Source organism: Chlorocebus sabaeus, chromosome X (genome assembly GCF_047675955.1).
Source record: "Chlorocebus sabaeus isolate Y175 chromosome X, mChlSab1.0.hap1, whole genome shotgun sequence".
In the NCBI taxonomy this organism is placed as follows: Eukaryota; Metazoa; Chordata; class Mammalia; order Primates; family Cercopithecidae; genus Chlorocebus; species Chlorocebus sabaeus.
In genome coordinates, this window is record NC_132933.1 from 80,230,561 (window position 1) to 80,247,347 (window position 16,787).

The following is a 16,787-nucleotide window of genomic DNA, read 5'->3' on the forward strand; positions in this document are numbered from 1 at the left end:
AACAACCCCATCAAAAAGTGGGCAAAGGATATGAGCAAACACTTCTCAAAAGAAGACATTCATACAGCCACCAGACACATAAAAAAATGCTCATCATCACTCACCATCAGAGAAATGCAAATCAAAACCACAATGAGATACCATCTCACACCAGTTAGAATGGCAATCATTGAAAAATCAGGAAACAACAGGTGCTGGAGATGATGTAGAGAAATAGGAACACTTTTACACTGTTGGTGGGACTGTAAACTCGTTCAACCATTGTGGAAAACAGTGTGGCGATTCCTCAAGGATCTAGAACTAGAAATACCATTTGACCCAGCCATCCCATTACTGGGGATATACCCAAAGGATTATAAGTCATGCTGCTATAAAGGCACATGCACACGTATGTTTATTGCAGCACTATTCACAATAGCAAAGACTTGGAATCAACCCAAATGTCCATCAGTGACAGACTGAATTAAGAAAATGTGGCACTTGAGGGGGGCGGAGCAAGATGGCCGAATAGGAACAGCTCCAGTCTCCAACTCCCAGCGCGAGCGACACAGAAGACCGGCGATTTCTGCATTTTCAACTGAGGTACTGGGTTCATCTCACTGGGGAGTGCCAGACGATCGGTGCTGGTCAGCTGCTGCAGCCCGACCAGCGAGAGCTGAAGCAGGGCGAGGCATTGCCTCACCTGGAAAGCGCAAGGGGGAAGGGAATCCCTTTTCCTAGCCAGGGGAACTGAGACACACAACACCTGGAAAATCAGGTAACTCCCACCCCAATACTGCGCTTTAAGCAGACAGGCACACCAGGAGATCATATCCCACACCTGGCTGGGAGTGGCCCACACCCACGGAGCCTCCCTCATTGCTAGCACAGCAGTCTGTGATCTACCGGCAAGGCAGCAGCGAGGCTGGGGGAGGGGCGCCCGCCATTGCTGAGGGTTAAGTAGGTAAACAAAGCTGCTGGGAAGATCGAACTGGGTGGAGCTCACAGCAGCTCAAGGAAACCTGCCTGTCTCTGTAGACTCCACCTCTGGGGACAGGGCACAGTAAATAATAACAAACGCAGCAGCTCTGCAGACGCAAACGACTCTGTCTGACAGCTTTGAAGAGAGCAGTGGATCTCCCAACACGGAGGTTGAGATCTGAGAAGGGACAGACTCCCTGCTCAAGTGGGTCCCTGACCCCTGAGTAGCCTAACTGGGAGACATCCCCCACTAGGGGCAGTCTGACACCCCACACCTCACAGGGTGGAGTACACCCCTGAGAGGAAGCTTCCAAAGCAAGAATCAGACAGGTACACTCGCTGTTCAGAAATATTCTATCTTCTGCAGCCTCTGCTGCTGATACCCAGGCAAACAGGGTCTGGAGTGGACCTCAAGCAATCTCCTACAGCTACAACCTACAGCTGAGGATCCTGACTGTTAGAAGGAAAGCTATCAAACAGGAAGGACACCTACACCAAAACCCCATCAGTACATCACCATCATCAAAGACCAGAGGCAGATAAAACCACAAAGATGGGGAAAAAGCAGGGCAGAAAAGCTGGAAATTCAAAAAATAAGAGCGCATCTCCCCCGGCAAAGGAGCGCAGCTCATCGCCAGCAACGGATCAAAGCTGGACGGAGAATGACTTCGACGAGATGAGAGAAGAAGGCTTCAGTCCATCAAATTTCTCAGAGCTAAAGGAGGAATTACGTACCCAGCGCAAAGAAACTAAAAATCTTGAAAAAAAAGTGGAAGAATTGATGGCTAGAGTAATTAATGCAGAGAAGCTCACAAACGAAATGAAAGAGACGAAAACCATGGCACGAGAAATACGTGACAAATGCACAAGCTTCAGTAACCGTCTCGATCAACTGGAAGAAAGAATGTCAGCGATGGAGGATCAAATGAATGAAATGAAGCGAGAAGAGAAACCAAAAGAAAAAAGAAGAAAAAGAAATGAACAAAGCCTGCAAGAAGTATGGGATTATGTAAAAAGACCAAATCTACGTCTGATTGGGGTGCCTGAAAGTGAGGGGGAAAATGGAACCAAGTTGGAAAACACTCTTCAGGATATCATCCAGGAGAACTTCCCCAACCTAGTAGGGCAGGCCAACATTCAAATCCAGGAAATACAGAGAACGCCACAAAGATACTCCTCGAGAAGAGCAACTCCAAGACACATAATTGCCAGATTCACCAAAGTTGAAATGAAGGAAAAAATCTTAAGGGCAGCCAGAGAGAAAGGTCGGGTTACCCACAAAGGGAAGCCCATCAGACTAACAGCAGATCTCTCAGCAGAAACTCTTCAAGCCAGAAGAGAGTGGGGGCCAATATTCAACATTCTTAAAGAAAAGAATTTTAAACCCAGAATTTTATATCCAGCCAAACTAAGTTTCATAAGTGAAGGAGAAATAAAATCCTTTACAGATAAGCAAATGCTTAGAGATTTTGTCACCACTAGGCCTGCCTTACAAGAGACCCTGAAGGAAGCACTAAACATGGAAAGGAACAACCGGTACCAGCCATTGCAAAAACATGCCAAAATGTAAAGACCATCAAGGCTAGGAAGAAACTGCATCAACTAACGAGCAAAATAACCAGTTAATATCATAATGGCAGGATCAAGTTCACACATAACAATCTTAATCTTAAATGTAAATGGACTAAATGCTCCAATTAAAAGACACAGACTGGCAAACTGGATAAAGAGTCAAGACCCATCAGTCTGCTGTATTCAGGAGACCCATCTCACACGCAGAGACATACATAGGCTCAAAATAAAGGGATGGAGGAAGATTTACCAAGCAAATGGAGAACACAAAAAAGCGGGGGTTGCAATACTAGTCTCAGATAAAACAGACTTTAAACCATCAAAGATCAAAAGAGACAAAGAAGGACATTACATAAAGGTAAAGGGATCAATTCAACAGGAAGAGCTAACTATCCTAAATATATATGCACCCAATACAGGAGCACCCAGATTCATAAAGCAAGTCCTTAGAGACTTACAAAGAGACTTAGACTCCCATACAATAATAATGGGAGACTTCAACACTCCACTGTCAACATTAGACAGATCAACGAGACAGAAAGTTAACAAGGATATCCAGGAATTGAACTCATCTCTGCAGCAAGCAGACCTAATAGACATCTATAGAACTCTCCACCCCAAATCAACAGAATATACATTCTTCTCAGCACCACATCGTACTTACTCCAAAATTGACCACGTAATCGGAAGTAAAGCACTCCTCAGCAAATGTACAAGAACAGAAATTATAACAAACTGTCTCTCAGACCACAGTGCAATCAAATTAGAACTCAGGACTAAGAAACTCAATCAAAACCGCTCAACTACATGGAAACTGAACAACCTGCTCCTGAATGACTACTAGGTACATAACGAAATGAAGGCAGAAATAAAGATGTTCTTTGAAACCAATGAGAACAAAGATACAACATACCAGAATCTCTGGGACACATTTAAAGCAGTGTGTAGAGGGAAATTTATAGCACTAAATGCCCACAAGAGAAAGCAGGAAAGATCTAAAATTGACACTCTAACATCGCAATTAAAAGAACTAGAGAAGCAAGAGCAAACACATTCGAAAGCTAGCAGAAGGCAAGAAATAACTAAGATCAGAGCAGAACTGAAGGAGATAGAGACACAAAAAACCCTCCAAAAAATCAATGAATCCAGGAGTTGGTTTTTTGAAAAGATCAACAAAATTGACAGACCACTAGCAAGACTAATAAAGAAGAAAAGAGAGAAGAATCAAATCGACGCAATTAAAAATGATAAAGGGGATATCACCACCGACCCCACAGAAATACAAACTACCATCAGAGAATACTATAAACACCTCTACGCAAATAAACTGGAAAATCTAGAAGAAATGGATAATTTCCTGGACACTTACACTCTTCCAAGACTAAACCAGGAAGAAGTTGAATCCCTGAATAGACCAATAGTAGGCTCTGAAATTGAGGCAATAATTAATAGCCTACCAACCAAAAAAAGTCCAGGACCAGATGGATTCACAGCTGAATTCTACCAGAGGTACAAGGAGGAGCTGGTACCATTCCTTCTGAAACTATTCCAATCAATAGAAAAAGAGGGAATCCTCCCTAACTCATTTTATGAGGCCAACATCATCCTGATACCAAAGCCTGGCAGAGACACAACAAAAAAAGAGAATTTTAGACCAATATCCCTGATGAACATCGATGCAAAAATCCTCAATAAAATACTGGCAAACCGGATTCAGCAGCACATCAAAAAGCTTATCCACCATGATCAAGTGGGCTTCATCCCTGGGATGCAAGGCTGGTTCAACATTCGCAAATCAATAAACATAATCCAGCATATAAACAGAACCAAAGACAAGAACCACATCATTATCTCAATAGATGCAGAAAAGGCTTTTGACAAAATTCAACAGCCCTTCATGCTAAAAACGCTCAATAAATTCGGTATTGATGGAACGTACCTCAAAATCATAAGAGCTATTTATGACAAACCCACAGCCAATATCATACTGAATGGGCAAAAACTGGAAAAATTCCCTTTGAAAACTGGCACAAGACAGGGATGCCCTCTCTCACCACTCCTATTCAACATAGTGTTGGAAGTTCTGGCTAGGGCAATCAGGCAAGAGAAAGAAATCAAGGGGATTCAGTTAGGAAAAGAAGAAGTCAAATTGTCCCTGTTTGCAGACGACATGATTGTATATTTAGAAAACCCCATTGTCTCAGCCCAAAATCTCCTTAAGCTGATCAGCAACTTCAGCAAAGTCTCAGGATACAAAATTAATGTGCAAAAATCACAAGCATTCTTATACACCAGTGACAGTCAAACAGAGAGCCAAATCAGGAATGAACTTCCATTCACAATTGCTTCAAAGAGAATAAAATACCTAGGAATCCAACTTACAAGGGATGTAAAGGACCTCTTCAAGGAGAACTACAAACCACTGCTCAGTGAAATAAAAGAGGACACAAACAAATGGAAGAACATACCATGCTCATGGATAGGAAGAATCAATATCGTGAAAATGGCCATACTGCCCAAGGTAATTTATAGATTCAATGCCATCCCCATCAAGCTACCAATGAGCTTCTTCACAGAATTGGAAAAAACTGCTTTAAAGTTCATATGGAACCAAAAAAGAGCCCGCATCTCCAAGACAATCCTAAGTCAAAAGAACAAAGCTGGAGGCATCACGCTACCTGACTTCAAACTATACTACAAGGCTACAGTAACCAAAACAGCATGGTACTGGTACCAAAACAGAGATATAGACCAATGGAACAGAACAGAGTCCTCAGAAATAATACCACACATCTACAGCCATCTGATCTTTGACAAACCTGAGAGAAACAAGAAATGGGGAAAGGATTCCCTATTTAATAAATGGTGCTGGGAAAACTGGCTAGCCATAAGTAGAAAGCTGAAACTGGATCCTTTCCTTACTCCTTATACGAAAATTAATTCAAGATGGATTAGAGACTTAAATGTTAGACCTAATACCATAAAAATCCTAGAGGAAAACCTAGGTAGTACCATTCAGGACATAGGCATGGGCAAAGACTTCATGTCTAAAACACCAAAAGCAACGGCAGCAAAAGCCAAAATTGACAAATGGGATCTCATCAAACTAAAGAGCTTCTGCACAGCAAAAGAAACTACCATCAGAGTGAACAGGCAACCTACAGAATGGGAGAAAATTTTTGCAATCTACTCATCTGACAAAGGGCTAATATCCAGAACCTACAAAGAACTCAAACAAATTTACAAGAAAAAAACAAACAACCCCATCCAAAAGTGGGCAAAGGATATGAACAGACATTTCTCAAAAGAAGACATTCATACAGCCAACAGACACATGAAAAAATGCTCATCATCACTGGCCATCAGAGAAATGCAAATCAAATCCACAATGAGATACCATCTCACACCAGTTAGAATGGCGATCATTAAAAAGTCAGGAAACAACAGGTGCTGGAGAGGATGTGGAGAAATAGGAACACTTTTACACTGTTGGTGGGAGTGTAAACTAGTTCAACCATTATGGAAAACAGTATGGCGATTCCTCAAGGATCTAGAACTAGATGTACCATATGACCCAGCCATCCCATTACTGGGTATATACCCAAAGGATTATAAATTATGCTGCTATAAGGACACATGCACACGTATGTTTATTGCAGCACTATTCACAATAGCAAAGACTTGGAATCAACCCAAATGTCCATCAGTGACAGATTGGATTAAGAAAATGTGGCACATATACACCATGGAATACTATGCAGCCATAAAAAAGGATGAGTTTGTGTCCTTTGTAGGGACATGGATGCAGCTGGAAACCATCATTCTTAGCAAACTATCACAAGAACAGAAAACCAAACACCGCATGTTCTCACTCGTAGGTGGGAACTGAACAATGAGATCACTTGGACTCGGGAAGGGGAACATCACACACCGGGGCCTATCATGGGGAGGGGGGAGGGGGGAGGGATTGCATTGGGAGTTATACCTGATGTAAATGACGAGTTGATGGGTGCAGCACACCAACATGGCACAAGTATACATATGTAGCAAACCTGCACGTTGTGCACATGTACCCTACAACTTGAAGTTTAATAATAATAAATAAATTAAAAAAAAAAAAAAAAAAAAAGAAAATGTGGCACTTGCACACCATGGAATAGTATGCAGCGATTAAAAAGGATGAGTTCATGTCCTTTGTAGGGACATGGATGCAGCTGGAAACCATCATTCTCAGCAAACTATCGCAAGAACAGAAAACCAAATGCTGCATGTTCTCACTCATAGGTGGGAATTGAACACTGAGATCACTTGGACACAGGAAGGTGAACATCACACCCCGGGTCCTTTTGTGGGGAGGAGGGAGGGGGGAGTGATAGCATTAGGAGATATACCTAATGTAACTGACGAGTTAATGGGTGCAGCACAGCAACATGGCACATGTATACATATATAACAAACCTGCAAGTTGTGCACATGTACCCTAGAACTTAAAGTATAAAAAAAAAAAAAAAAGAATATGCCAGGGCAATGTGGTCCTTTGCAGTTCGCCATTTCTCATAACACAAAAGGGTGTAGGGTTTCTTAACCATCACTGCTTTTGGGAAAACACAGGGCTCGGGCAAATCTCAATGTTGTCAATGAGAAGAGTCTACTTTGTCAATTTTCTCTGTAGCTTTTCTCTGTATTCTCCTTTATGTGCCATATTATTTCTGGTTGCCTTTTTTGTTTGTTTTATGCCTTATCTCCCCAATTTAATTGTAAGTTCTGTGAGGAAAGGAAGTATGTCTTGTATTGATTTGTACTCTTCCTCCACATCTCTCTCCTCTTTTTGCCTAGCACTTAGTGTTCCATCCCATCTACCTAAAAGTTATTGATGTTCAAAAGGATGACAGATTATCTCTTTTTTTAATGTGCTAAGGCAGTAAACTTACAAAATGTAAACTTTTCATAATTGGAAAATAGCATTCGCATCTAAGAACTTCCAAAAATCACATATTTAATTCTTATTTAAAGAGAATTCATAGATGGAGAAATCTTTTTCTTTAATTGGTCTTTACCTGGTTGCATACCTAAGGCCAAGCTATTCTTTGGCTAGATGATTGCTGAGTTCACCATCATGAAGCAGAGTCAGTGTCTAAAGATATTTTTACCAACCTTCTGCTTGCCAGTGTGCATGTCATTGATTTAGCCTGTGAACCAGGGCATTATTTACAATATGAAATGTTATTATGGGAGAGATCTCATGAAGAAGTTTATGCATTGTGTAGGCACTACAAAGAGCTTTACAGTCTCATAGTAGCGAAGATGCCATTTTAACTGTTGCTTATGCCTAGGCAATCTCAAGGAGAACTCAGAAAAAATGGGCTGGATATTGGAAGTGTCTGTGGAAGCAAAATAAATTAAGCATTTAGGATGAGGCCTTAAAAATAACTTATAATACACTCTTGATGATAAAGAATGTTATTTTACATCTAATCAGCAAGGCTTAATGGAAGTGTAGTAAAAGAGCAGTTTAACTTTGACGAGGGGTTAAAGTGACGCCATATCACTGATAGCACAAAAGTTAAAGGACACCAGTGAAGTCAGTGAAGACAATTTTAGTAAAGAAAACAAAACAACTTTAGAAAAGACTGCTTCACTCTTCATTGTAATAATTGCATTTACAGACAGGCAACCACATTATACTGCCCAGGAGATTATGCATTTGTATGTTCTACACTCAGCTTTTATGAGCAACAAGTGCCAAAATTAACTTTTTTAAAATTCTAGGTTATGTCATAGGGTCAGTACAGAGAATCCAATCTCTAACATCTGGCTGAGCAAGATTGTCTTTAAGGCCTCTTCTAGATTCTAGCTTTCTTAAAGTCCTGTAAGTGATTACCAGTGTTCCTCGTGATGACCCCAGGGTATACAAATTTTTTGAAGTGATTCCTAAATCCAGGGAAAGGTGGTTCTCTCTTGTTCATTATAGTTATAATATTCTAATGCTTTGAAAATCTGGGATCATGAATGGAAAATGTTACCAGTTTACCCGAATATTTACTTTACTGAAACACTTCATTCCCTGATCATTCTGGGTCATTTACTTATAATCTTTGTAGATGGATTTTTGTTTTTCTTAAAAGAAGGGGAAACTTTAGGGGACTAGATCTCAAGGGTTAGATCCTTGGCTGTAAAGACTCCCTTGGATAAGACTCCCTTGGATTGCTTTTTGGCTGTTGGCTGTAGCAACTTGTTTTCTTACAGAGATGAAGCATCTGGTTTTTGTTATCTCAATGATGCTGTCCTGGGAATATTACGATTGCGACGGAAATTTGAGCGTATTCTCTACGTGGATTTGGATCTGCACCATGGAGATGGTAAGCCCTTTGGTTTTAAAGATGCTTTGCTGCTGGGACAGCAGGTTTTTATCAGTTAAGCTGCTTCTAGGCAACTGGTAGAAATGTCTGCTATAATTGAAATTTTCCTAATTGAGAATTTAAAGTAGGTAGTGTAGTGATTCCTCTAATTGATGCAATTCCTGCTTTGCTGCCCAAGCCAGGCTGCTGTAATTTCCTCTCCTCTCTCCTCCTGTAGCAAACCTCTAGAACTAATAGAGAATGTTAAGAAGTGAAAATCTTACCTAGTGTTTACTCCAGTGCTCAGTAACCTCCCTCAGGCCATTTCCACTGGTTCTAAGGGAATCTATAGAGATGACAGTCTTGTCTCTTTTCAGTGATGCTTTTCTCAAGATAGAATGGGCGTATGATGGGCTAACATTCTGAATTTTTTCACCAATAGGCTGCCAACTCGTGTAGTGATCAGAATCTGTGTCGTTTCTTTGTATTGCTAAAATATTTAGTACCGTACAAACAGGACATCTTCTCTAACGTTTAATAGCAGAATTGCTTAACAGTTTGCCTTAACCCGTTAATCCTCTCTTAGAAGACTCCACTGACAGGACTTATCTGACCATCCTATGTATTTTCCATCTAGAATGTAGAGCTCCAGTGACAGTTGCCACATTCTGTTTCTTTAAGAAATCCTGTCTGGGACACGTAGTATTTCCATTTATTTAAGAACACTTATCCCATAAATTCTTACTTAAAAATACTCCTCCCTCACATCAATGATTGCCATTTCCCTGTTTCCAGGGTTTTTTGTTTTTTTGTTTTTTGTTTTTTTTTGAGACAAACTAACATAATCAAGGCATAGAGAGGAAAAGAATATTATATGTCTGAAGTTAGGGTCAGCTCCGCTGCCAAAACAGAGAAAGAAGGATGAAATCGTTGAGGGAACCTTTCCAGAGAGCTTCATCTGCATGGATGCTACCATGGAATGATGACAGAAAATTAAACAATGACAGAGAGAAGAGAGGTTAAAACCACTAATATACTACTTTGAGAACCATTTTCACTGAATATCTGAATGCTCAACCAGTGCAAAACATAGCCTTGCTCAAAAGCCTTCAGAGACTCCTTATTGCCTATAACAAAGGGTAGCATTTGACCTTTGGCTTATTTTTGTATGGCCAGTAAGCTAAGAATGGTCAAAAATGGTTTTTCCAGCCAAGTGCAGTAGCTCATGCCTGTGATCCCAATATTTTGGAAGGCTGAAGTGGGAGGACTCTTTGAAACCATGAGTTTGAGACCAGCCTGGGCAACAAAGTGAAACCCCCATCTCGAAAAAAATTAGCTGAGTTTGGTGTTGTGTGCTTATATTCCTAGCTACTTAGGAGGCTGAGGCAGGAGGATCGCTTAAGCCCAGGAGGTCGAGGCTGTAGTGAATTACAATTGTGCCACTGCACTCCAGCTTGGGCGACAGAGCAAGGCATTGTCTCTTAAAAAATTTTTTTTAAATGGTTTTTCCATTTTTAAAGGGTTATAAAAGAGAAAATATATTGAAAAAAGTGTCTGTGTGTGTGTATATATGTGTGTGCATGTGCAATAGAGACATTGAGTAGTTTGCAAAGCCGAAAATGTTTACTATTTAGCCACTTAGTTCGTTGACCCCTGGCCTACAGCAATGGTTCTCAAACTTGAAAGTGCGTCAAGACGACCTGGAGAAGTTTGTTTTAAAGTGCAGATTGCTGGGCCATATCCACCAGATATTCAGATTTAGTAGGTCTGGCAAGGAACCAAAGAAACTACGTTTTAATACCTCAGCTGTTCTGTAGGCCACACTTTGAAAAACAGTGGTCTTCAAGATAAGGTCCACGGTCATTATCCAGTCTTTCAAGGCCTACCTTGAATAGGCCTCACCTTATCTTTCCACCCTTATCTCTCATTACTTGCTGTCCAGGCTACACTACTCAATGAGCATGTCTAACTATTCATGACATGTCTCACTATTCATGACATGGCTCAGTGTTCCCAGACACATCTCACTATTCCCACCTCCCTGACTTTGCCTCCTTTATTTCCTAATTTAGTTTTGTTTCAACTGACCCAAGTTCTACCCATTTATTCAAGTTCCAACAGTAGCAGATTTGCCCTGACCACTCCCTCTCAAGTGTTCTCCCCCTCCTGTCAAGTCCTGTATTGTTCATACCACCAATTTGATATTTCATTACATATTGCCTTGTATTTTTAATTAATTTTTTAATGTGTCTGTGTCTTCTCTTCCCATAGAAACTATAAGTTCCTTCAGAGCAGAGATCAAGTTGTTTACTTCTTCCTGTTTTATGTAACGCCTTGAACCAACAGTACTATGTATATAGTAGTGGCTCATTAAAATATTTGATCAATAAATGATTATGAAATTCAGACTATTAGTATCAGAGTTTAAGAATACAATCAACTCTACAGAACCATATAAGAATGAACCGAAACTGTCACCTGAAACCATTCTTTCCATTTGCAATGTTATTTCTACACCCTTCAGAGTTTCCTGTTTTAGCCAACTTTTATGGTGTGTTTCATTTCAGTTTATTTCCCCTCTTTAGCACCTCCCTTACAGTGACCCCTGCCCCACCCCCAAACTCTTACGCATTTGGTTTATTTTAAATCCTCCATGATTCCATAACTAGCATCCTGTAGTGGCTTCACTAGCCACCCCTACCCCATCCTTGCCTTCTTTCATCTACCTAACCACTCTCCTCTTTCCCACCAAGTCCATAGCTTCCTCCTATCTGTGTTCACCTCCTTTTTAAGTATGATTTTATAACTGTGCCTAGTGGTATTTCCCATGAGAAGAAATACAAATGGCCACTAAACTTATGAAAAGGTGCTCAACACTCTAATACTTAAAGAAAGGCAAATTAGAGCAAGACCATTCTTTCTGCCTAAGATTAAAGAGAATAACAATAGTTTGGGAACTCTCATACATGATTGGTCCAAGTGTAAATTGGTACATTTCTGGATTGATCGATAATCAGGATTTTCATGAATTATCCTTGTTTAAGACTTCATTTCTAAGTTGAAATACTATTTTCATTTATTTTGTTTGTTTTATTTTGTTTACTTCATATTTTTTGCCTAGAGCCTTTAACTGGTTTTAACTGCCTCCCTAGGGCAAGACATAAGGCTTGGGAAATTCAAACATACCTATTATATACAAATAGAGTTAATATTTTTTTAAAGTCACTGTTGGGCTGTAGTGAAGACTGAAAACATTAAATAAATACAGAAACAATTTTTGTTTGAAGTAAGAAAGAGGACAGTACCTGAATTTGCTAATAGTCCTCCCATTTTACAGATTGATTATCTGAACATAGTGTGACTATATGTGAGAGGAGTCACACTCTCTCACATAGGGGTGTGAGGTGGGCAGTGTGTTTACCTATATACGTAGAGGCTTGTGAGGGTTACTTTAAATCCCAGCTTTAATCTCCCAGGCCTCTAATCGTTTACTCACTAAGTTAAAATGGAAAACAGACCCCTTTCTTGAAAAGTTTTTCTCCCATCTTTCTTCAGGTTTTAAAACACTGTTATGAGGCTGCTATTAGGAGACAAGGTCACGGCTGTTTTCAGCCTTCCATGTTTTAGCCAGAAAGATGTACTATAAGTTACTTATTTATAACCAAATCTGCATTATAGAGAGGCACTTTATAATTAGATTTTTGGTATATAATGGCTAATATTTGTATTGCTCATATTTTTCAAAGGGTTATCACATTGTACATCTTTGGAAAAAATCCCAAGACTTTAACTATAACCACTTAAACAAAACAAAACATACAACTTGTAAGATGGTGCCAGTTTCCCTTATTGAATTCTGTTGATAATGCCTCAATTCTAGGCTCTCGCCCTTCCCTACTTTTTAGAACAGGTTGTCAAAGAGAGCCCAGACATCCCATTGCTTGGAAAAGGAAGTCCAGTTATAGTTTTCCATGAGTTTGAAAAGGAACCCCCAAACTTCACTTGGGGCCAAAGTTCTACCTCATCTTGTAATTACGAGATTAGAGACCAGAGGTTTGTATTACTTTTATTCCTCAGCTTGTTAGTTTTGTATTGCTGCCTTCTCATCTACCCTGCTTCTCACAGCTGCTCTAGATTTTCAGATGTTGAAAATAGGAATGCCATATCTGAAGTGATTATTTTGATGTTTCTTTATCTGTTAGGTGTAGAAGACGCCTTCAGTTTCACCTCCAAAGTCATGACCGTGTCCCTGCACAAATTCTCCCCAGGATTTTTCCCAGGCAAGTGATCATAAACTCAGTATTACATTTGATGACTAAATACTGAAATTCTTCTATGCATTTCTTACACTTGGACAGTTCCATGCTGTTAATGCCTTATTGCTACAGTCCTATGCAAACTTTTAACACAGGTTACCTCAGGTGACAATAACAAGAAGAATGACATTAAAGTTGTTTCTTTTTCCAGGTGATTTTTATGGGCTGTCAACAGATCACTTATGCTTACTACAATAGTAGACACCCCATGCAACTCCTAACATCCTGAATAATTGCAGTGATAAATTGATATTATGTCCACCTAAAAAGCATGAAGCCAAGCAAAGGAGTTAATCTCTTATTTTTTCATTTGATCCAGTAAGATGAAAACTAAGGTTTTTCAGTTTCCTTATGCTTTGCCTGCTTCTCCAAGATTGTTTACAACAGTTACTTCTTTATATTATTTTTCTTAATTTCTTTCCCTGGAAACTATCACTAATTCATTCAGGATTATTCTCCTAATTGATCTTTTCAGTCTTCTGAATTCCTATCAGGAAATCCTTTAAGTTTTCTGGGTTCTCATGTTCCTAATAAGTGATCATAGTGCTCTTCTCTTTTATAGGAACAGGTGACGTGTCTGATGTTGGCCTAGGGAAGGGACGGTACTACAGTGTAAATGTGCCCATTCAGGATGGCATACAAGATGAAAAATATTACCAGATCTGTGAAAGGTATGGCAGTAACACTGAGCCAGTAATAAGTAGATTGCAGTTCTGTAGGATGAAATGGCCCCCATCTCACAATGTAAACAAGAACAATGTAAAAGAAAACGTCTACATACCTATAAAGCTTTTGTATACTGGTCATTATGCCTATTTGATCAGTAGCTATCCGCTGTATGACAGAGCCAAGCAGTTGGACCAGAGCCATGCTCCAGGTTGGATCTTACCCACTACTCAATATGATTAAGGCCATCCCAAGAGCAGAGCTTTTAGGCTATCCTAAAGAATCCCTTATTTGCTGCTTTCTTAGCTAAAGAAACCTGCATGTGTGTTATTTCATCAACCTGACAGGGTTCATTTCAGTTGTCAGGGTTCATTATGGAGACCTGTGCTTTCTTCTACTGGTGTAAATATTAGAGAATTGACTATTATTATTCATCATGCATTCTTACGTTTTATCCACTGTGTTAAAATTGGAGTCAGATACCTGTTCTTTCTATACCATGGTTAAGGATTAAGTTACGGACAATCGTAGGCAGACACATTGGTGCCAATATGTGGACCACTGGAGTTGAAAAGCCCTATGGAATGGGGGTGGGAGGTTGTGCTAAACTCATATTCATAAAAATTGAGATTGGTCAGGCACAAGTGGTGGCAGAGAAAGCAAATCCAACTAGAAGTCAGCAAGTCAACATTACCGAAGGTAAGTAATGGGAATTGAGGTACTCTTGATCTCTCCCCAACTTAGCTCGTATTTCTCCCAACCTCTGGTGGAGGTTCTTCCCAAAGGAGCCTGCCTGCACTGGCTATCATCAATGGCAGTTGTATAAACAAAGCAGAATTATTAAAAAATAAAAACTTTATGCTTCAAAAGTGCCTCTTAGCTCAAAAGATTTGGTGAGCCAAGTCATCATTCAGTTATTCAGCAGCATAAGCCTCTTCATAATTTTGATCATGTCTCCTGGCTACCTCTGTATTATCATACTGAAAAAACCTTTTTTTTTTGGAGCCTGCCATCAATGGTTTAATTGCCCTTCTTTGTTCCCCTTAAGCTCTCTTCTGTTCTTGAGATGTGCAGATCAGAGCTGCTTATGTAACTTTACCAATAAAGATATCCTGCAGTTCTATGTAAAAGGAGAATTATTTTGTTTTTGTTTTAATACCCTTCTTAACAGTGCCCGATTTTGTTGCCCTTTTTTTTTTTTTTTTTTTTTTGTCATAACAGAAAACTAGGTTGTTCTCTTCAGTGCACTGTCCACAGTGTTTCCTAGAGCCCTATCCTGGGTCTTAATTGAAAGGTCAGCACTCATCATCGTGCAAGTGTAGTTTGTAATATCTCTTGCTCCCTAGATGGATCACCCTAAATGGATCCCCTTACATGTACCCCTTACAAATCCCTAAATGGATCACCTTACATATGCCCCTATTGAAGGTTATCTGCCAATCATAAAACCTCCTGAGATCTTCTTTATCTCCCATCAACTTGGCATTTCACTGCCTGGGAAAGCTGAGTATTATCTGCAGACTTGAGGATTTTCCAGTGCCCACCCCTGAGGAAGTCTACTGTTTATCCTTCTTCAGTCAGAAAAATATATCTGTTTCTACCCTATATTTTCTCTTTTTTTTTCTGTAGACCAGTTCCTACTACATGATAAAAAAAAATTTTAAATCCCATGGTAATTCGTGTTTAAAAATAGCCTTGGTATCAAACCTAATCAGAAGCATTTTTAAAGTAAGTTTAGCCCCAAGGAAAAGATCTGTAGAAGATTACACATGATTTCCCTTTACAAAAAGCATGATGCCACTCGCATCCCAATAGATTGATGGCTTTTGTGTACAGGAGGCTAGCATTTATTAAAAATTCTTCCAGCTTGCCTACTAAAGAACCAGACACTCATCAGTTTATAGTTCCGAGGGCCCCTTTGCCTGTGGACCCACACTGGCAATGCAAGCCACACAGTGATCATCTAGAATAACAGGTTCCGGGTTTTCATTAGAGGTGTAATAACATTTTTCCTTTGCTTTCCTTCAGAAGTCAAGTCTGGTCAGGGCATTATGTGAAGGCACCTGTGATTCCAAGGGTACCAAGAAGGCTTCCTGGCCCAACTGTCTCTCTCATCTGTTGGATTAATACCTGAAATTCCTTTAACAGGAAACATACTTTTATTCTACAATTAGAAATAGTCCTTAAAATGAAATTTTGGTACAACCTCTCATCCTCACCCCTGCTGTACCATAGTTTCACAGAGCCTTTCTTTTTTGGGGTGGTGGACAGGGTCTTCCCCTGTTGTCCAGGCTGGAGTACAGTGGTGGTCACGGCTCACTGTAGCATTGACCTCCTGGATTCAAGTGATCCCCTTGCTTCAGCTTCCCAAGTGGCTGGGACAAACAGGCACACAATACCACATCTGGCTAATTAAAAAAAAAAAAAAAAAAAACTTTTAGTAGAGATGAGTGTACCTTCACAGTGCCATTCTTGACAATGAATTGTGAAGGGGTCAGAGCATGAGCTCCCTGAGTATTCTGAGGAGGAGGAATTGCATAATGGAGCAGTAGAGGGAAAGGGGTACCAAAAACCACAGCGATCTTTGCCAAGAGTTTTGCAGAGGGCCAGCCCTGGTAACTAGATCACTCAGTCCCAGGCGTTATGCTTTTGAATACTTCTGGTATGTGGCTTGGAAACAGTCTCTTACACATTTGCCATTGTTACCTCTGACCCTTCTGCCAACCTCAAAAGATATATTACACATAGGAATGGCTTAATCTTTTTATAAAAAGTCATTCAATTTATCTACTATCTTCTTTTCATCCTTTTATTTTATTTTATTTTATTTATTTTTTTGAGATGGAGTCTCGCTCTGTTGCCCAGGCTAGAGTGCAGTGATGCAATCTAGGCTCACTGCAAGCTCCACCTCCGGGTTCGCGCCATTATCCTGCCT

The 16,787-nt window shown here is 40.0% G+C and overlaps 1 protein-coding gene across 3 annotated transcripts in view; it reads left to right on the forward strand.

Annotated features, from left to right (window-relative positions):
* The window catches only part of HDAC8 (histone deacetylase 8), a 257,280-nt gene that overhangs the window by 77,947 nt on the left and 162,546 nt on the right, over nt 1-16,787 (forward strand). For all 3 annotated transcript variants that reach the window (XM_037988923.2, XM_037988924.2, XM_037988926.2), the window contains exons 5-7: nt 8,779-8,891; nt 13,073-13,150; nt 13,749-13,857. In XM_037988923.2, coding sequence (XP_037844851.1) covers nt 8,779-8,891; nt 13,073-13,150; nt 13,749-13,857 — 300 coding nt within the window. The remainder of the gene's footprint in view (nt 1-8,778; nt 8,892-13,072; nt 13,151-13,748; nt 13,858-16,787) is intronic.